This window comes from Eleutherodactylus coqui, chromosome 5 (assembly GCF_035609145.1).
Source record: "Eleutherodactylus coqui strain aEleCoq1 chromosome 5, aEleCoq1.hap1, whole genome shotgun sequence".
NCBI classification, from domain to species: Eukaryota; Metazoa; Chordata; class Amphibia; order Anura; family Eleutherodactylidae; genus Eleutherodactylus; species Eleutherodactylus coqui.
Genome location: NC_089841.1, coordinates 200,428,638 through 200,451,636, shown reverse-complemented (window position 1 = coordinate 200,451,636; position 22,999 = coordinate 200,428,638). Strand labels below are relative to the sequence as shown.

Sequence of the window (22,999 nt, the reverse complement as noted above, 5' to 3'; positions counted from 1 at the left end):
AACATAAACTAGAAAACTGATGTATGAGACTTTTCTTATAGGGTGAACTGCTCTGTAGTAGTTGAAGAACAGATGGCAGCAGGCAATGTGCAGCACAGGGTTATATTGGAATGGGATTAAAAGGAATTAGAAGAAATGAGTATTTATACATCACTGTCAGCTCTTGCTGAGAGCCTTAGGAGTCGCGGCGCACAATAACACATTCCACACTGTTATTCCATACATCTAATTAGAATGGATATATTCACTGGGCATACCCTGGTTAACAAGGATGGGCAAAAGATGGACCCTGAGGAGGCTTTACAGAATAAAATAGTTGGATTATATTTCTCGGCTGCTTGGTGTTCCCCCTGCAGGGACTTCACCCCTGTTTTGTGTGACTTTTACACTGATCTGGTGGAAGAAGCAGACCAGCCTGCACAGTTTGAAATTGTATTTATCTCTATGGATAGAAGTGCAGAAGACATGGTGGATTACATGCATGAAATGCATGGGGACTGGCTGGCTTTACCTTGGCATGATCCATACAAACAGTAAGTAACTGCAGTGTAAGACTTACTTACAAATCTATGTGATTGTCTATTTATTTCTCATCAGCATTACTATTAGTATACATGTATCCAGCGTTTAATATTTGCCCAAAATAAACTGAGTTGAAATGAAATATGACTGATGTGATAGAAATTGGATTTGTTTATCTTTATGTGATAGTATTTGTAATTCCATGCTTCCTCATACCTGCCTGCCTGTAATAATGCAACTCTTCAAGGAGTTCTACAGTTTCAGGTTAACTCCAGAAAACTCCTTGTCTGAGTACACTATAAGAAAATAGAAAAGTCTATGAAGAATAATTCTTCTCCCATTGTGGTCTGCTGCTTTCTCAGTCACTAGTTCTTTGATTAGGTCCACTTCTTCATGATGGCAGTGGCCAGTTATGGCATTATGGTGGACAATTCTAACACAGTACTATGTGGTCACTACATAGCTTTGTAGACAGAAGAGCAGCACTAAGGGAAGCAGTGAACATTGTAACTATGTTTGATCAATTAACCAGATTCACCCATCTGAGAAAACGCTCTTTATGTGAATTACAGTTACTTTATATAAGCAATAGATAAACATAGCAAAGATTAGATCCTGCCATGAAATAGTTTTTAGATTTTCCATTCAGCTCTGATCCCTGTAATCAGGATCTGCCATGACATCCATCCCCTGACTGCATAAACATGCATGGCCAGATCGGCAACAAATGATCAGAAGAGTTAAAATCCAACCCGTTTCCCATTCTTAATACTTCATACTTCTTCGCTATGGCGTCTGTTTCATGTACAGTATTGTGCAGGAGTTTGGGGCAGTTGTGGAAATAATGCAGCAAAGTAAGAATGCTTTAATAATAGAAATGTTAATGTGACCAGCCTTTGCCTTTAAAACAGCATCAATTCTTCTAGGTGCACTTGCACACAGTTTTTGAAGAACCTTGGCAGGGAGGTTGTTTCAAATGTAGGTTTATTCAGATCTTTCTATCTTTTCCTGTAATCCCAGGCAGACTCCATGATGAGGAGATCAGGGCTTTGTGTGGCCATATCATCACTTCCAGGACCCTGCGTTCTTTTTACGCTGAAGATAGTTCTTAATAAGATTAGCTGTATGTTTGGGGTTGTTGTTCTGCTGCAGAATAAATTTGGAGCCAATCAGGTGCCTTCTATTTTTGAAAAAATTCTTATTTCGCAGCATTGTCTTCACACCTGCCTAAAACGTTTGCACAGTACCGTAGATGGTGAATACTTCCACTACATTCCTTCCATTACATATAATAAATGCATATCCTTTTTAAGGCTGAGGCATAATATCATGGGATTCCCACAGTGCGACATCAGTGTTTCCTTAAGAGGGTTATCCTCCTTTTAAAAATTGATGGCTTATCCTCAGGATAGCACATCATCTGATCGGTGGGGGTCCAGTACTCAGGATCAGCGCCGATCAGCGGATTGATGGGGCAGCGGGACTCCTGTGAGCGCTTCAGTCTCTGTGCACGATTGCGTTCATTCTTAGAACGCCGTATTGTTTATAGCGGCCTGCCTGAGTACTACAGGCTTGTCCCATTCACTTCAATCAGCTGATCAATCAGACCCTTCAATCAGCTGATCGACAGAGATTCCGAGTAGTGGACCCCCTTCAATTAGATACTGATATCCTATCCTGACGATAGGCCATCAATTTTTAAAGGCTTGATAACCTCTTCAACTCTTTGAGGACCAAGGGACATATTTGTCCCAAGCGAAAGAAAAATTGCAGCTTGCTCTTTTTTACTGCAGGCTCTATGCCCGGAGTCCATACGCAGCGTATGGGCTGCAGGTACCCACGTCATCGCTAAGTGACGGCGCAGGAAATACAAACCAAATTAAAAGCTGTATTGCGCATGACTTCCTGCATATCTCCGCGGTCATACGTAATGCAATTATCTGCCGTATGCAGGGTCACTAGCCAGGCTCACAGGCTGAAGCCGCTGCAGGCCTCCTGCATGGGGAATCCGATCAGGTCGTGTGAGCCCGGCCTTATGCATTAACAAATGTCGCCATGTAGCCCCAGCATTAATTACATTGTAAGCTGTGCTTTAATGATTGAACACACATGCATATTATTAATACAGACTAGCAGGTGATTTGTGAAATAGCATAAAAAAGTAACAGCCAAGAACTTTGACCCAATGGAAAATAACTTAAACTTGGCTCGTATCTTTAGAATCATGATTAAGCAGCTAAAAGCTTTTATGGAAAGGAAGCTGTCACCATGAAAATCTCCCTGAACTCCTTATGTATAATGTGGCCAAAGCTGAAGACACACAGATCCCAAGATTTGGGATATTTTCTGACTGTTGTGGTCATGTTAGCTTGCACTGCTCTAAAGCACTTTTGGCTGCCCGGGGATTTAAAAATCCCTGCCTCCTGAAAGTGCTGTGTCTAATTGGCTGAGCGCTCAGCCAATCACAGGCAGCGCTCAGCCATTCATTGAATGACAACTGAACGTTGCCTGTGATTAGTCACAGCGCTAAGCCAATCAGAAGCAGCGCTCAGCCATTCATTGATGGGAGAACATCGTGTCCACTGCCACAGCTGTGGCAGGGGATTCTTTCATCCCCGCGGGGAGTCCTATCATCACTGAACACTGTGACAGTGCTGTCAAAGAGTTCAGTAATGAGGGGACTCCATGCGGGGAATCTTTAGGCGCACAAAAAATCTTCCCGATGCACGCATGTCCTATCTTTTGCAGGAGCGAGCATTTTGCGCCTGTAAAAAACGTAAACACTGTATAGGGAACCAATGGTTCTAATAGACAAGCTTTTTTTTGTGCACATAGGCTCGCCTGACTTCGCCCTTAAGGTGTGGATTTGCAAATACGGCATTTGTGAAGGCACCCTAATAGATGCTCTGTCATCTACCTAATTCATCTTCCTAAATGATGGACTTTCTTTATCAGCTGACACTGTCCTATCAGTGGAGTTAAAAATGTAGTTTCTATACAAAAAAATTACTTTTGTGATTAAAGCCAGTGTAAAGGTACTGATAAAGTACTGTAAATCCATGCTTAGTGTTTTCAAATACAGTAAAATCTTGCCTATACATTTCCCAAGGAAAAGTAAATATACATATAGGGTTAAAATAATTGCTATAATCGTACAAAACCAAAGGTTAATGCGATCTAAGTTTCACTTTTCTGTTCTAGCATAATGTGCTTTCTCCAAAAACATGACCCTGTTTCGGTTCATCATCAGGAGTAGGCATACACAATAGAGTACTCTAGCAAAACTACATCTTTAACCCAATTTATGCATCCTTCCTCTATTCTACAGTAATGTAGTAATACCTAACCTATCTATTATTTGTTATTATATGTGCTGATTGCTGGCCGACACCCAACTATCATCGACCGATTGGTGTTGTGTCAAATGATGCTTTAAAGTGCTCTCTTAGGCCTTAGTCACACGGGCGTTTTTTCCCGCGATTTGCGGATCAGATGATGGATGCGCATCCGCAAATCGCGTGACCGGGCTGAAAAATCGCCCGAAAAAACTGTTCCTAGCCGCGTTTCAATCGAAATGGGCCGGAGCTGTCCAGCGCATTGAATTCAATGGAGCCGGCAATACAGCCGGCTCCATTGAAAGCAATGCGCTGCGGGCGAGTGCGGGATGAATTGTCGGGAAGGGCTTAAATATATAAGCCCTTCCCTGCAATTCATCCAGAAATGTGTAAAAATAAAAAAAATATATATACTCACCTTGTCCCGGCAGACGGAGTTCAGCCGCGGCCGCCGGCAGTTCTCCTGAACTGCTCTCTGTAGTATTTAGCAGCCGGGGATTTAAAATCCCCACCTGCTGAATGAGCTGCCTCTGATTGGTCACAGCCTGACCAATCAGAGGCAGCTCTCAGTCACACCCATTCATGAATTCATGAATGGGTGAGTGAGTGCTGCCTCTGATTGGCTCTTAGTCTTTAATTCCCAATGATTGTTATAAAGACCCGGATAAAGGGTCGGACATTGATTTGCAGGAATGCTGCCATCCAATAGGTGGTGCTGCAGAAATATTTTTCCTTCTTCCTTATTTGCAAATGTAAATTAATCACACCATTTCTGTTCTGTTGTGTATTGAATGTCTCCTCAGTTATAATCCGACACACCTGATGAAGGGGCATGAAACAGAATCAAAAGTTTGCATATACAGTGGTACCTCGGGATGCGAGTTCCTTAGCTTGTGAGTTTTTTGACTTGCGAGCAGGCTCTCTCCCGAATTTTTGCTCTGATTTATGAGCAAAAACTCATGGGTACGAGCCTGCTTGCAAGTTAAAAAACTTGGAAGCTGAGGCTCGGGGATGTATACTCACCTGCAGCCGGTGTTGAGTCCTCGTGATGGTCTGCGTCGCTGCTGCAAGCTGTCGCTCCCTCCACGCCGACACAGAGCATTGCTTTCTGGATGCGGGGCTTGAATGCTCTGACTCCAGCAAGCTAAGCTCTGATTGGTTAATTCAGCACCGCATCAGCCAATGAAAGCCGGCGCTGGGTTAACCAATCACAGCCATTCAATGTCATTGAATGGCTGTGATTGGTTAACCCAGCGCCGGCTTTCATTGGCTGGCGCTGCTCTGAGTTAACCAATCAGAGCATTAGCTTGCTGGAGGTGGGGCATTCAAGCCCTGCATCCAGAAAGCAATGTTCTGTGTTGGTGTGGAGGAGGGAGCGACAGCATGCAGCAGCGTCGCAGATCATCGGGGAGCGTTGGCGGTAGGTGACTATTGATTTTTTTTTTTTACTTGCAGTTAGTTTCCCCATTGATATGCATTGGAACACATTAATGGCATTTCAATGCATTTCAATAGGGAAAAGTGCTTTGACATACGAGTTTTTGGTTTACGAGCTCCGTCTCAGAATGGATTAAACTCGTATGTCAAGGCAGTGCTGTATAATTTTTCTGTTTAGCCAATAAAGGTATCACCTTTATAATACTTTTGTCTTTTTTTATACAAGAAAACATAACACTACTGAGATTTTCTGGCTAACATGGTACCACGCTATTTTTGCTATACATCCTGATATAATTCAGAATTCATTGTTCCATTAATGATGGCAAGCAATCTTGTCCTAGATGCAGCAGAACAAGCCCAAACAACAATACTAGCACCGTGTTTCAAAGATGGTATGAGGTTTTTATACTAAATTGCAGTGTTTGTATTTCTCCAAACATAACAGTTCTCATTTAAACCAATAATTTCGATTTTGGTCTCATCTATCCACAAAACATTATTTTAACAGCCTTCTGGCTTGTCTGTGTGATCTTCAGCAAAGTGCAGATGTGCAGCAATGTTCTTTTTGGAGAGCAGCGGCTTTCTCCTTGCAATCCTGCCATGCACACCATTGTTGTTCAGTGTCCTCCTGATATTGAACTTAACAGTAACACAGTAACGCTAACATTAGCTAATATACAAAGAGGCCTTTAGTTATTTAAAGGTTACTTTGAGTTCCATTGTGACCTTGCAAACTATTATATGCCTTGCTCTTGGCGTGATCTTTGTTGATTGACTACTCCTGGGGAGGGTAATAATGGTCTTGAATTTCCTCAATTTGTATAAAATCTGTCTGACTGTGGATTGGTAAAAACAAAACTCTTTAGTGATGAGTTTGTAATCTTCTCCAGCCTTATGAGCATCAACAACTCTACTGAGTTTTTCAGAAATCTCCTTTGCTCATGCCAGGATACACTTCCACAAACACATCATAAAGATCAGGCTTTAAAATATCCCTGTTGTTTAAATAAAACATATCGCCCACTCACACCTGATTGTCATCCCATTGATTAAAAACACCGGACTCACATTCAAATCATCTGCTAATCCTAAAGGTTCACAAACTTTTGCCATTCCCAGACATGTTATATTTGATTATTTTCCTTAAAAAAATGGCTAAGTCTAAACTTTTTGACTCATTTGCTTGATTTGGTTCTCTTTGTCTACTGTTAGGACTCGTGCAAAATTCTGATGTGGTTTTAGGTCAAATATAAGCAGAAATATGTAAAATTCTGAAGGGTTCACATACTTTCAACCAATACTGTACATTGATGTGGGTGAAAAATTATTTGTGACTTATGATCTCTAATCAAAATCCAACCGAGATGGATATTTTTGTAACTGTTGGTTCGCAGTTGAGTTAGGTCAAAGGTCGTAATATAAGACCATCAGCTGTCAATAGATTTGCAATCTTTGTGTTGCCCTAGCCTAAAGGACATCTGTCAACATCTCTGGGGATACCAAACCAGGTATGCTGAGAGGTTAACCACACCTCCTCCACTGCTCCGCCAGTCTCAGGAGCCCGGAAATGCTCTTTTCAAACCACTACACACCATATGTAAATCACACTAGGGTGGTCCAGTGGATTTCATTGCTGGATAGTGGTTCTGGGTTTTCTAAAGCAGACTTTTGTCACTCCATCCCCGTGGCTCTTGATTGGCTGATAGTCATCAATCAAGAGCCAAGGGGAGGAGTTGACAATAGCTTACTGCCGCTATTTGATGGGACTTCTGAATAAGGGACTCTTTATTCACAATGCTGTAATAGTGTATTTGAAAATAAGTTTTCTAAACCAGACTTCCACTTATATTTCTCAATATATTTTTTTCTATGTCTATGATTTAACCCTTTCCAATGCACTGTCTAACGTCTGAAGACATTCTGATTGAAGGCTGTACAGCTATGACGTCAGAAGATGTCCGGCAGGGTATTCTTACTGTATATTACTGGCCGCTCTGTTGTTGGGAGCCTCTCCAGCATGTCCTATACCGCAGTACTGGCTCTAGCCAGCAGATGGCGCCATTGTATAATGGCCGAAAGAGAAAGCTCCCTAGGAAACTCTAAATTGAAAATTGGATTGCAAAGGGTTAATTTAAAATGTAAGCTCTTTACTCATATGGGCAGCCTATAGTGTTACATCTGATTCATTTAGAATCCCTTCTGTTTTACAGTGAACTGAAAGTCAAGTACAAGATTACAGCTTTACCAAAACTTGTCATTATCAAACAAAATGGGGAGGTAATTACAGACAAAGGAAGAAAACAGATAAGAGACAGAGGACTTTCCTGCATCCGGACATGGCTTGAAGTCGGAGATGTCTTTCAGAACTTCACCGGCAAATAAGACATTCTTCTTTTTTAATTAAAGCAATATACTGTAAATGAATTCAGATATGTTCTTACATTTTATCTAAACTATATTTTCCATATTTTTCTATGTATTAGATGGCTATAGATTTATTCTATGCACTGCAAAATACAGATTGTTGTATTTCAGGACTCTAATATTCAAATGTGTAAAGTTGAGGCGAAAGTTAGGATCCTTATATCATACCTAACGATCGATGTATGTTATGAAAGAACGCTTGCTGTCTTATGTCAATTCATTTCTATAGCAAATGTGTTATAATAATGAATAATAAATATAACATTTTTGTGTGAGAATTCAAGCAGGGGAGTAAATGATTGTAAATTAATATTAATGAGGATGTTTTCCTTCACATTTGCGATGGTTTGTAGCATGCGACATTGCGGTTCAAAAACCTTGCGGGCTTTGCAATATGACCACAACTTGTGATGTTTTGTAGCCCATGTTTCCCTATGCAGCCTTCCTGTCTGTTGCATCGCATCACACGAAAAACGTGGTTTTCGTGCGGTGCAATGCAACTTTGACAGTAGGAAACTAAGCTCTACCTGCAGGGGAAAAAAACATACATGACCTTAGGCCTCCCTCACACAGGCGTTTGCAGAAATGCAGCGTTTTTCAATGCTGCTTTTACTGCAGATTCCGCCCGGTTTCAGCAGCGCTGGCATACGTTATGCCAGCATTTGGCTGCTGAAAAAAAAAATCAATACTCACCTAGCTGGTGAAGTCTCTGTCCCAGGTGCCACTGTCGGGACCTTGTGAAGCCGGTCGTTTGCTCTGATTGGCTAAGTGGCACTGAGTGACAACTGGCTGCGCCAATCAGAGCCAGCTCTGGATGCGTCCAATCACAGCCATTCAATGAATGAATGGCTGCGATTGGACACATCCAGTGCTGGCTGTGATTGGCTGAGTGGGCTGTCACTCAACGGCGCTCAGCCAATCAGAGCGATCCCCGTTAGCAGAGAAAAAGTTCCCCTGCCAAGTCCTGAGAGTGCAACCGGGGACAGCGACATCACCTGCAAGGTGAGGATTGATTTTTTTATTTTGGACTTAGGCAGTGTAGCTAGGGCATTTAGCGCTGCTAAAAGCGCAATACTAAGTTGTGCCATGTTTTCGGCAGCGCTGCCCATTCCTTTCAATGGGCAACACAGGGCTGAAAACAGCCAAAAATAGAACATGCAATGCTGTCAAAGCGCAGCATTGAAGACGCTGTGTTTTCAGCCTTGTGTGAGCAGGACGATTGAAAAGAATGCCAGCCTTGTACAGCGCTAAATGCTGTACAAAAACGCCTGTGTGAGGGAGGCCTAAGAAGCGCTGTCAGCTTTGCTGCCTCTTCTCTCTGGTCCCCGGCAGTTGTCTTCAGACATGTCGCCTGGCCAGGTATTGGAAAATCCCCACCACAAGAAAGCGCTGCCTCTGAATGGCTGAACGCTGCGGCACTCAGCCAATCATAGCCAGCACTCGATGAACCAATCACAGCCACTCGGTGAATGGCTGTGATTGGTTCATCAAGCGCTGGCGCTCAGCCAATCAGAGGCAGCACTTCTTGGAGGTGGGGATTTTCTAATCTCCAACCAGAAGATATGCCTGAAGACAAGTGCAGGGGACCGGGTAAAGGATGCAGCGAAGCCAGACAGTGCTTCTTAGGCGATGTACCTAGGGCTTATTTTTGGGGTTGGACTTATATTTCAAGCCCACCCCCAAACATCCTCGCACATGATGCTGCAAAGTCGCACGACTTTGTAGCGCCACAAAATTGTGGTATCGCCGCGAGAAAACGCAGCTATATTGCATGGACTACTGATGCGATATCGCTATGATTTTCTCACGGAAATATTGCGTTGCCCATGTGAAACAGGCCTTATACTGTATGTAATGTCTGATTTTGTCTATACAGGTACCCTCTGATCTGTAAAATGCTGCAGAATATGCTGACGCTATATAGAGATTATTATTATTTATACTGTGTCAACCATACGTGAAGAGCCGCTACAGGACACTTACATGAACATATAGATGGAATAAACTTCCTTTTTACAGAGAGGAATATAGAATAAATCTTTTTAAAGTGATAAGCCTGCAAAAAATATGCTACTTACTTTTTCAATCATCACACTGACAGGACACTACTGTATTTCCTAAAAGTAGACCTGTCAGCAAAGATTGGACAGTGTCTGACAATTTAGGGTCACACCCAACTGAAAGGTGCATTGATTTCCGGGAACAATGTTGAATCTTGTGAAAAAAAACCCTTAAAATTAATACATTAGATAAAAAAAGTGTTTTGTCAAGTTCTGTAAAGGGACAGCCTCTTGTCCACAGGGGTTGGAGGTCGTTCACGTCACTGTTTTTGATTTCCGCTTTGTGTTTCTGTAAGATGAGTTGCAAAGCAGAAAAAAAATCATTCTGTTCTAAGTCTCATTGGTTTCAATGGGATTTTCTGAGCTTCAGTGAGGCTCCGTTCAATTTCATTCCTTTTAAGTTTTGTCCTTTTTTTCATGGAAACATTAGCGCAGCAATCGGAGCTATTATTTCCGTTTAAAAAAATGGAAATTAAAAGGATTTTTTTTTTTCACATTATAGTCAATTGGTGACGGAACGGAATGAAAACGCTTCTGTTTGGTCTCACTTTTGATGTCTGTTTAACAGATTTGCTTTAAAATGAGCATGCATAGAAGATTAGAAAGACACAAGAACTAAAAAAAGATCTCTCAAGATAGAATGTAAACTAAAGCAAATGGAAGAAAAAACTGTCCATTTTTTTAACTGAACCATTTTCGGGAACTTTTAAAAACGGAAACTATTGTTTCCATTTGTTTCCCTTTCAATTCCGTTTTGCTAGCTTTTTTTTTTTTTTTAACAGATCCATATCGGAAATCACTGATATGAACGAACCCATAGCTGGTCATTGCGAGTCTTGCTCCCAGCACCCCTGCAAAACTGTTGATTTAGGCTTCTCTTACAAATAGTCTATTTGTGGTGCTTTGTTGGCCCTAAAACTGCATGTAAAATGATTTTTTTAACTGGTACATACATTTTTGGGGTGTTTTTGGGTGCCGTTTTGTATAACTTGAGACACACGCTTCCTGCACAACACACAGCAGAATACATAAAGACAGGCAGGTAGAAACCTATGGCCAAATGCTTAATCCATAGCTGAGGAAATCTATAAATCAACTCTGCTCCATCTGTGCTGCATATCTAAATTATTATAGAAAAGCATGAAAAATAGACTTGCTGCGACTCATAGCCACATGACAACCGCACCCTGTGTGTGCTTACCCTGAGTCATATTCATAGCGGAGGAGACAAGTGCTTGAACTGAAGGATGGAATGCAGATTGGAAAAAAATAGGATATAAAACAGCATTTCATCTCCCAAAAAGAAGACTTCATACAAATGCATCAACATGAAATGATGGCTGTCGGAATGTGGTAAGGCAAAAACTAAAGTATTCTCTTGGCAACTTGAGCAAAAACAGCATCCAAATTTCAATCAGTGAAAGAGTTAAAACATTACGGACAGTTGGACAAATGTGCAATAATGTGGTACTTCTGGAAATATCTGGGAATACTTTCTCCCATCACAGTATGTACAGCATTGCCATAATCTGGCAGTAATAAACATGAGGCTATAATGCAATGGATGCACAGTAGGGAAAGCCTTCTATAGCTCTTACTATTCCCAGTTGTGTAACTTAATACCTGCCCTAACCCACTTTGGTATCATCTTTCTGATTTTCCAACTGTCAGAAACAAAGAATATGAAACCAGGCCCTGGAGTAAATTATCAGGATCACAATCAACTAATGCCGACTCCTGGGCATTCATGCTGATTCTCCACCCTCCATGTGATTATGAATAACAATCTTCTTACTGGATTTGCTGTTAAAGTCTTTAACATATTTGACCTTATTAGAGTAAACATTCATTGGTCACATCTATCTATCTATCTCATATCTATCTATCTATCTATTATCTATCTACCTAATATCTATCTATGTATCTTTCTATCTATCTATCTATCTATCTATCTATCTACCTATCTATCTCATATCTATCTAATATCTATCTATCATCTATCTACCTAATATCTATCTATCTATCTATCTATCTATCTATCTATCTATCTATCTATATCTATGTATCTTTCTATCTATTTCATATACATCTATCTATCTATCTCATATCTATCTATCTATCTATCTATCTATCTATCTCATATCTATCTCATATCTATCTATCTATCTATCTATCTATCTATCTATCTATCTATCTATCTCATATCTATCTATCTATCTCATATCTATCTATCTATCTCATATCTATCTATCTATCTAATATCCATCTATCTATCCAATATCTATCTATCTATCTATCTATCTATCTATCTCATATCTCTATCTATCTATCTATCTAATATCTATCTACCTAATATCTATCTTTCTATCTATCTCATATACATCTATCTATCTCATATCTATTTATCTCTATTTCTCATTATCTATCTCATATCTATCTATCTATCTATCTATCTATCTATCTATCTATCTATCTATCTATCTATCTATCTATCTATCTATCTATCTATCTATCTATCTATCTGTCTCATTCCCATTATGTAATAGTACATCATGGATTGTGAAGGGGTTTATAAATACTAAAACATGCAAAATGAAAACTTAATAAATTTTGTATAGATGTAATAATCATAATGACCAGCGGAATAAAGGTAACATAAGTTTTACCACATGGTAAACACACATAAAAAAACAAAACCCAGATGGTACAATTGCAGTTTATATTAATTTTACCTGTAAAAGTTTTTTTAGGTTCTTTCAGTAACTTATATGGTATTTTAAAAGGTACCACTAAAAATACAATTTGTCGAACAAAAAAACAAGTTCTCATATGGATATGTCTATGGGAAATAAAGTTATGGCTATTGGAAGGTGGGAATGAAAAAAATGAATATTGCTTGTGTCCTCAAGAGGTAAAGTATAATTTTGCAGAATGATAGGGTAGAACTCTAATGTCTTTATTGTAACTGGTTACTTATAGTGCTAAGTTGAAATAAGAAAAGTAATGATTTAAATGTATATTATTTCATATCACCTGGCTATGTAGTTTTGTCAGGTACACGGCTCTACATAGGCAGCAGCACTAATTTCCTTATAGTATAAAAGGACAGGTAACAATGACTGTGTGTTATCCACTGGAGATTCCAGCAAATATTCTGTACTGGGTGAGTGACATCAACTTGTTTTCCCTAAGTGGATCTAGAAGCTATGCAACATTTCCCAGTGGATGGAACTGTTGTCTGAGAGTTGCTTTCCGCACACCATCTGATTACATTACAAAGACTATTCCACAGTTCACTGTAGTAGAATATGAAAGCGGTCATACACCACCTAGTGGATGAATTTGTTGTTACTGCATTATGCGTAAAATGAATAACGTTTTGTACCATGTTAGCCAGTAAAGCAAAATGTGATTGTTCTCAGTAAGAGAAACCAAGTCATCTTGTAGACATGATACCTTTTAATGGCTAACAAAAATACATGATGTTATTGCCAGCTTTTGAACCATTGCAGGGCTCTTCTTCACACTTAATGAAATAGATCCAAAAAGGTGTGTGTGTTTGTGTGTGTGTATATATATATAAATTAGTGTAAAGCCTGGTTGTGTTCTTTACAGTGCAAGGTGATCGCTCCAAAGGGGGTTGCAGAAAACAAGCAGGGCCACTTGTCTTCTGCATTCAGCTGTTCCCTACTCTGAGTGCCCGGCTGTTATACAGCTTTAGGCTGGATTCACACGAACGTATATCAGCTCAGTTTTCATGCCGAGCCGATATACGTCGTCCTCATCTGCGGGGGGGGGGGGGAGCATGGAAGAGCCAGGAGCTCCTGCTGGGTTTTCATGCCGAGCCGATATATGTCGTCTCTCTCTGCAGGGGGGGAGAATAGAAGAGCCAGGAGCAGGAACTGAGCTCCTGCCCCCTCTCTGCCTCCTCTCCACCCCCTCTCCGCCCCTCTCCACTATTTGCAATGAAAGGAGGCAGGGCGGGGCTAAGTTTTGAGAATTAGCCCCGCCTCTCCCCATTGCAAATAGTGCAGAGGGGGTGGAGAGGAGGCAGAGAGGGGTCTGGAGCTCAGTTCCTGCTCCTGGCTCTTCTATCCTCCACCCTGCAGAGAGAGACGACATATATCGGCTCGGCATGAAAACCCAGCCGATATACGTTCGTGTGAATCCAGCCTTAGGGTGTGTTAACAAAAAACCCATACATACTTTGTACTGCATATTCTAATTTTCCACTGCAAAAAATCTGCACTAAATCCACTACACGTGAGTGCACCCTTACACAGTTTACAAATACTTCTAATCTGTAACCATAAAGTCTCCAAAATAAGTGTTATGCAGCCACAGCTGTAGTTAGAATTCTTGCTGCCCTAGGCACTTTTAGGGTTCGCACCTTCTGTGGGTAAGTAAGGTGAAGCCTCTTTCATATGGGCGGCAGCGATATTGCAGCGGTGTTCTGTGCGATATCACTGCATTTTCGCACGACTATATCGCGAATTTGTGTTGCCACAAAGTCGTGCAATACTTTGTAGCGCTCCTTTGGCAGGATGTTTGGGGTGTAGGGCTTGGAAAAAAGCATCACCTAATGAATGGCTGTGATAGGTTCATCGCTGATTGGTTCATCAAGCGCTGGCTCTGATTGGCTGAGCTACGACAATGGAGAACCAATCACAGCCAGTGCTTCCTGGAGGGGTTACCTTACGAGGTAATGCTGACTGAAAACTACAAGCAAGTGTGCTGGGGACCAAAAGAGACGTGTGGCGGAGCGCTTCTTAGGTGATGTATTTTCTTTATGCAGCTAGGGCTTATTTTAGCGCTTTTACAGTAGGATTTCCTACTGTAAAAGTTGCTCGCACCGCACGAAAACCGCATTTTCATGAGATGCAATGCAACACATAAGAAGGCTCTATAGGGAAATATGGGCTACAAACCCTCGCAAATCACGGCAATATGTAGCAACCCACATTTTTTTTTCTCACAATGCAGCAGGCATACAAAACATTGCTAATGTGATGGAACCCATTGGAAAGCATGGGCTTCACATGGATGCAATTTGTAGCGCTGTCGCATCGTGAGAAAAGTCGTGAAACTTTGTTGACTATGTGAAACCTGCCTAAAACTGCTACTCGCACACTTTACATAGCTGTTGGCCAAACGCTGATTAGTCCGACAGCCATCCCACCTCCTCCATAGACGTACAGGCTCAGCTTACAGTAGATGGGTTTTCATTAAGGGGAAGGAAATAAGCTACTGCCACACACCTCTGGCAGAGACTTATCTTTTACTGTCATCCTTTGTTTTCTGCACATCAACTGATTTGAGAGAGTTTGGTGCCCCACAAACACAACCTACAGCAATTATACTACACTATTTATGGTCAAATCTATGCCTCATGAATCCTAAATTCTAAATAAGGGTGACTGACTACCCACTACAGTTTTTTTGACTGCGAAATTCGTTTTTTTTCTGCAGGGGTCTATGGGACTTGTAATGTTAAAATCGTGATCGCACAAAATCGCGATTTCGAGGTAAATTGCGATTTTAATATTACAAGTCCCATAGACCCCTGCAGAGAAAAAAAAAACGCTGCAAATTTCGCAGAGAAAAAAAAACTGTAGTGTGGTAGTCACCCTAAAACAGTATATGGTAAGCATTCAAATAATTTGCAATGGTTTATCTTCGTCAATAATAACAATATGGCAATAATAAATAATAATGCTGTATAATACTAGCAATAAACAATAATAAATAATATTAATATAGAACAGCATATAGTGCAAAAGGGAATTTTTTTGTCTAATCCAGTTTATCTTCACTCAAAACAAGACGGTAATAATAAATAACTATGCTATGCTGATTACTAACATTAGCAATAAACAATAAATTACAATATATGAATATAGAGGTTAAACTTCTTGTGCAACTAGGAAATATTTTGTCTAAAGCCACCCAAAAATGTGTGTACACGCATCTCAGTGAATTATAAAGCAGCACTTCTTCTGATGTGCTATTTGTGCTACAAAACGGTCAATTATATCATCATAATTCAGAGACTTTCTATTACCAACACGGCCAGAGCATTTGGGCGATCTTCACTCATGCTGGACTGCAAATAATTCTTAATTCTCTTTAATGAAGAAAATAAACGTTCTGCAGATCAGGCGTGCACAGAAAGCTTCTCAATTCAATGTCCATATTAAGGTAACTATTATGAAGGTTGTTTTTACAAATCTTCCTCAGGATACTAAGGGGAATTCTGCATTCTTCCTTCAGGTTTAAAAAAGTATCCAAACACGTGTAGGTGTTCGTCATTGAAGTCAGGTACCTCAAGGTCTGTTTTGTAAACTTTTACAATACTGATGAGCAAACTTTTGAAGAGTTCAGTTCGGCCAGTTCGCTGCACTTTTGCAGCCTCCTAAATAAAATGCTGTTTTTATTCTGGTATCCACAGAAGTGCCGGAGGTTCTGTTTTCTATTTGCAACTGGCTAAAGGTAGTGATCATCTGTACGTGTAAGGGTGGCTTTACACGAGCGTGTTTTTGTGCATACATAGGTGCGCACCTATGTATGCGCAAAAACACGCATGTATGAAGGTCCGTGCATTGCCTTCAATGGAGCCACGGCTGCTGCCGTGGCTCCATTGAAGGCAATGGGCTGCCGGTACCCCTGAATTGTTTTTCAGGGAAGGGCTTTACATATAAGCCCTTCCCTGGAAAACAAACATATTAGTGTAAAAAAAATAAAAAATAATGCTTACCTGTCTGCCGCTGCTGTGTCCTCGTGGGGATGAAGAACACATCTGCCACATGCAGCAGATGTTTCCTTCATCCCCGAGAGGAAAAAGAATTTCCGGCTGCACCTGCCACATCTGTGACAGATGCAGCAAAGAAATTCTTCATCCCTGCGGGGAATAAAGAATTCCACACCACAGCTGTCACAGATGACAGCTGCAGTAGGGGATCCAGCTGCCGGCATCCTGTAATTGCTTTAAATATGATTCTTTCCCTGAAAAAGAAGAAAAAAATGGGGATAAAAATAAAAAAATACTCACCTTTCTTCAGCTGCCGGGGCTCAGCCGCTTCCTGTCGGCTCTTCTCCGGCACTGCTCTGAGGAGTATTCAGCAGGCGGGGATTTAAAATTCCTGCCTGCTAAATAGGCTGTCTCTGATTGGCTGAGCACTGTGACCAATCAGAGGCAGCTCTCAGCTATTGACTGACAGCTGAGAGCTGCCTCTGATTGGTCCCTGCGCTAACCTAATCAGAGGCAGCGCTTATTTAATGAATGACAGCTCTGTGCTGCCTCCGATTGGTCACAGCGCTCAGCCAATCAGAGGCAGCGCTTTCAGGGGGTAGAGATTTTTAAATCCCTGGCCGGAAGACAAGGAAAAGAAGAGTGCCGACACCTGCAAGGAAACGCACCGGAGATGACAACGCTCCGTAGGTGATGTATTAGTATTTTTTTTTTCAACAGTCATGTATTATTTTCAGCATGGGGGCATATATATTTCAAGCCCCCCACCCTTCCCCCCCCCCGAAAATCCTCACCACGGACAGTCCCCTGCAACTGCTGCTGCATGCCCCATTGAAATGAATGGGCGAGATCGCAGAAAGAATGGACATGTCGTTAAAGCATCACACATGTGCATGGAGCCATTTGAAGCCATTGGCTTCATAATTTCGCAATTTCTCACAGCGCTGGGAAATCCTGCGATTCCCTCGCCAGTGTGAAGCCATCATCAGTGTTGCTTCTGTAAGCTTCTGCGTCCATGATAAAGCATACAAATCTACAAATCTAATACAATACAGATCAGATACTGATGAAATACTGATACTAATGTCATATGTAAGATGGATTTAGATTGCATATATTTGCTGCTTTTTGCTATTTTCTAGCTTTAAATTTAATACATTTGTCGGACCACTGTTAACCACCACCATAACACTAAACCCAGCCCATTTTCAGTAGTCTTCAGTGCAGAGAAAAGTCTCAAATTTGGCATGCTCCATATTGTGGAATTTTCTGGTACATATGAAATAACCCTATAGTAATTTTCATGCCCATAAATCATTTGATTGCTTAGAAATCAATGTACGTGGCTTGCAATAGATGTTCTTGATGGCATATTATGGATCTGATCAGACATGTGCTCACATTATATAAAACTACTTAATATAAATACACATTGGAACTAATAAATAAAATCCTTTTTGCCTGGCACAGTTCTCACCACTAGATGGAAGCACACCACTATGTAAAGCTGCTTGGAAAATACATCCTAAATTTCCTAAATAGCAAACTGCAAAGGAAATTATTCATGTCATTAGTGGCACTTTTTGAAACTGATAGAAAAAGTGATTTTTCAATTTTTTGAAAAACTGATTGAAAAAGTGATGCAGGTGATATATGGCATATTCACACTTGCACCTGTGCTTCCGTGTCATTTCTGTTTCTTTCCTCCATCCTTGGAGCTGAACAACGACAGTATCGGTGCCGCTGAATCCCACTGACTATAATGGGGTTTGTCCAGCTTCCAGCATGCTGGCCCAAACCTTCCCAGACAAAAGTGTGCTGATTCACCCAGGCTTTTCTGGCAAATCTGAGCCAGAAATTTTGAAATGAGTCGCCAACGCCATAGTTATAGGAATCAGTCATTAGTTTTATGTCAGCTATCCAAAAAAAACAGAAGAAAACAGTTATGTGAAAAAAAACAGTTAAACGAACAATTTAATTCGAATTTCTGCCAGTCATTCCACTTGCTCGTAAACTTAGGGAGAGAACTGTTGTTTCTCGCATACAGTCTCTCGTAACAGAAGTGGTCTGATATTGAGTCCAACAGTTCTTTTAACACAGGGGAAGAGGTTGCTCTCCATTTTCTTGCTATAGCGTTCTTTGCGGCCAGTAGAAAATGGCAAATCCACGGTCTTTTTCCTGGGGGGAGAGAGTCGCATTCTAGAAGGAGGAGGGCCAAGTGGGGGAAGTATGTGGGGCATACTCCTGAGATAGATCTGATGGTGTCAAATACCTCCTTCCAGAAACCTTGAATTTGCGGACAGTCCCAAAACAGGTGAATGAGTGATCCTTCACTGCCACATTCCCTCCAACAATTTTTGTTTATGTTCGGGAAACACTTAGCTAACTTTGTGGGTGTGTAGTACCACCTAGTTAGTACTTTATAGTGAGTTTAAAGAAGACCTGCTGAGAGAGTGGCTTTATTTGCTCTGTCGAAGGATTTCAGCCATTGTGTTGTGTGGAACTTCTCATGTAGGTCATATTCCCAGTTTAGTAGGTGTATTTTTTTGTTGTTGTTCATGTTGCCTGCTAGGGTGTCGTAGAAAATTCTCGTTAAGGAGTTTTGGGAAATGGTACATTTGTGGAGCAGATCTTCTAGTTCTTTGGGAAGAACACGCTTAGCTAGTTGGGAGTTGCGGAAAAAAGAGGATATTTTTAAATAGGCAAAAATCTCTTTGTCTGGTAAGTTGAATTTAGATTTGATGTTCCAGAAGGAGGACAAATTCCTTCCTTCCAGAAGGTCTGCGATAGATCTGATGCCATTTCGGAGCCATTCTTTGAGGTTTAAATCTTGTATATAATATAGGAGGGTCTCCAGAGGAAGGTTTGTTAGAGAGCCCTTGGTGTTGGAATTAAGCTTGTGTGCCAAGAGGTTCCAGCAATGTAGAGTGGTCAGCATTAAAGGCGAGAGGGTTTGAACATGCAGAAGAAGAGAAATTTCTGGGTACAGGATACTTAGTGTTGAGGCTTTTATAAGAGAATTTAGGGATTTTGTTTTGGTTTCTGTGTCTTTCTATGAAGTACCAGGGCGGATGCTATGAGTTTTTTAACCAGATATCTGATTGGTTCAAGATAGTCGCGTTATAGTAGGCTTGTAGGTTTGGTACTCCCAAGCCTCCTTGTTTTCTATGAAGGAATAGAATAGATGCTGCGAGTCTGGGTTTATTATTGTTCCAGATGAAGTTTAAGAGCTGTTTTTGAAAGTTGGCAATTGTGTTTCGGGGGAACGGGATGGACAAGGTGCGAAAAAATAAAGTATTTTTGGTAGGATAAGCATTTTCTGAACCATGAGGGATCCATTTTCCTCAGTTCTTCTAGCTCTTTGTCTAGAGAGGCCAGTAGCGGGTCCATGTTTGCTGAGATAATTTCTGATGTGGAGTTACAGAGCGTAATCCCAAGGTAGGGGATTTTTTGCTTCCACTGAAAGGGAAATTCTTTTTGGATGTCATGTTTTAGTGTGCTGTCAATGTTGAAACCCATAATTTGGGATTTGTCTGAATTAAGTTTGTAAAATGAGGCTTGGCTGAATTGAAGTATACATTTGTATGCGCTTCTTAAAGAGTTTATGGGATCCGTTATTGAAATAAGGACATCGTCGGCAAAAAGGCCGATTTTGTATTGCCTTAAGCCAACTGGAATGCCTTTGATTGTTGGCGACATTCTGATCTTTTCCGCCAAAGGCTCTATTAACATTACAAATAATAGGAGAGAAAGGGGGCAGCCCTGGCGGGTCCCATTTGGGATTGGAAATGCTGAAGATAAGGCTCCATCAACTAGAACTTTGGCTGAGGGCTTCACGTAAAGGGCCCGAACCGCTCAGAGGAAATTATCTCCCACACCAAATTTATGAAGGACCGCGAAAGCAAAGCCCCAGTGGACTCTATCGAACGCCTTCTCTGCATCCAGGGAAAGGAAGAGAGAAGGCGTCCAACTCAAGCCAGTCAATTCCAGTAGGTTCTGTACTCTCCGTGCACCATCTGTTGCGTTCCTGCCCCTCGTGAAGCCGACTTGGTCATTATGTATGATCTTTGGTAGTAGCTTTAGGAGTCTATTGGCCAAGATTTTTGAATACAATTTCGTATCTGTATTTAGAAGCGAAATGGGCCTAAAGTTTGCCGGAGAGGTGTGGGTTTTCCTGGCTTCAGTATGGTAATTATTGTGGCTTGCAACATCTCCTCTGGCATCTCTCCTTGACTAATTGAGTCATTGAATATGGATAACATAGGGGAAAGAGAGGAGGCAAATATTTTATAGTATTCGTTAGATAGGCCATCAGGGCCAGGAGATTTGTGATTTTTTAGACTCTTAATAGCATTAGTAATTTCTGGGATGGAAATTGGGTTATTTAATGATTCGTTTTGAGAAGCTAGGGAAGGGAGGGACACAGTGTCCAAAAATTCTTTTATAAGGGTTGAAGTGGGTTGGGAGGTGTTTATGTCTTTGTTTAGGTTGTAGAGGTTAGCGTAGAAGGATCTGAATTGTTCCGCTATTTGTTGGGGATGGGTTATTTTTTGAGTGGGATTTTTGGAATGGCTTATGTATGGGATTTTGGCCTTGACTCATCTTTTTTTTTGCTAAATTGGCCATTAACTTTGAGGGTTTATCCATATAAGAATAATAATTAGCTTTAAGAAAGGTGATATTTCTGTTATAGTTGTCTAGTAGGGTTTTCCTTAGCTCTCGTCTTAGTGTGGTTAGTTCTTGGTGGAGATTATTTTGAGGGGGGTCTTGTTGTGCTTTTTCTAGCGTTTTGATATTATTTAGTAGGTGATCAATTTTTGCTTGTTTGTTTTTTCTTTCTTGAATTTTTAGTTTAATTAGGACCCCTCTAATTACAGCTTTATGAGCACACCACAATGTAAAATTGTTGATGTCAGGGGTGGCATGGGGGTGAAGTATTCATCTATGGCGTTTTTTATTATCTTTTGGTAGGTAGGAGATTTGAGCAGACTTACATCATTGCGCCAGATTCTGGTTGGATTGAAGGGAGCGTTGATATTAAGCTTTAGATATGTTGGAGCGTGATCTGACCAAGTAATGGTGCCTATTGTCGAGTTTATGGCTGAAGCAAGGGTCCATCTGTCTATTAGTATGAGGTCGATTCTAGAGTATGTTTGGTGTCTTGGAGAAAAGTACGTAAATTCTCTTGATGAGGAATTTAGGCATCTAAAAGAATCATAGAGCCCTTCTCCATGAAGCCAAGGCTGGAGCATTGGGGCCATTCTTGTTTGTGCTGTGGAGTCTAATTTACTGTCTGGGGCAGCGTTAAAGTCTCCACACAGAATCAGCTTTCCTAATTGGATTCTTTTGACTTTCTTCATTAATTTATTTAGGAAGGAAATTTGTTTCTTATTAGGTGCGTAAACGTTAACTAAAGTCACCGGGACCTCGTTAAGGGTGCATAGCAGAATAAGGTATCTACTAGAGATGAGCGAGCACCAAAATGCTCGGGTCCTCGTTACTCGGGACGAAATTATCGCGATGCTCGAGGGTTCGTTTCGAGTAACGAACCCCATTGAAGTCAATGGGCAACTCGAGCATTTTTGTATATCGCCGATGCTCGCTAAGGTTTCCATTTGTGAAAATCTGGGCAATTCAAGAAAGTGATGGGAACGACACAGCAACGGATAGGGCAGGCGAGGGGCTACATGTTGGGCTGCATCTCAAGTTCCCAGGTCCCACTATTAAGCCACAATAGCGGCAAGAGTGGGCCCCCCCAACAACTTTTACTTTTGAAAAGCCCTCATTAGCAATGCATACCTTAGCTAAGCACCACACTACCTCCAACAAAGCACAATCACTGCCTGCATGACACTCTGCGGCCACTTCTCCTGGGTTACATGCTGCCCTCTTTAAAAGGGGCGGGGCGATAGCCCACAATGCTATACAGAAGCAATGAGAAATATAATCCTGTGCCACCACCATCAGGAGCTGCACACGTGGGCATAGCAATGGGGAACCTATGTGCCACACACTATTCATTCTGTCAAGGTGTCTGCATGCCCCAGTCAGACCGCGGTTTTTTATAAATAGTCACAAGCAGGTACAACTGGGAATTCCCAACTCCGCAATGGGAAATCCGTGTGCACCCATAGCATGGGTGGCTCGCTGGAACCCACCGGCTGTACATAAATGTATCCCATTGCAGTGTCCTGGACAGCAGAGCTAACGTCAGATTAAATGCCGGTGGGCTTCAGCCCAAACTGCATGCCCCAGTCAGACTGGGGTTCTTTAGAAGTGGACACATGTAGTTACAACTCCGTGTGGACCGACAGCATGGGTGGCTCCCTGTAACCCACCGGCGGTACATAAATATATCCCATTGCATGGTCCTGGACAGCAGAGCTAACGTCAGATTAAATGCAGGTGGGCTTCGGCCCAAACTGCATGCCCCAGTCAGAGTGGGGTTCTTTAGAAGTGGACACATGTAG

The 22,999-nt window shown here is 41.4% G+C and overlaps 1 protein-coding gene across 1 annotated transcript; it reads left to right on the top strand.

The window, feature by feature from the left end:
• The first annotated feature begins 234 nt into the window (after positions 1-234).
• Positions 235-7,699, top strand: NXNL2 (nucleoredoxin like 2). Its single transcript, XM_066604062.1, has 2 exons — positions 235-533; positions 7,508-7,699. Exons 1-2 carry the CDS (start codon positions 235-237, stop codon positions 7,677-7,679), a joined length of 471 nt encoding a protein of 156 aa, XP_066460159.1. The 3' UTR covers positions 7,680-7,699.
• Positions 7,700-22,999: the final 15,300 nt, after the last annotated feature.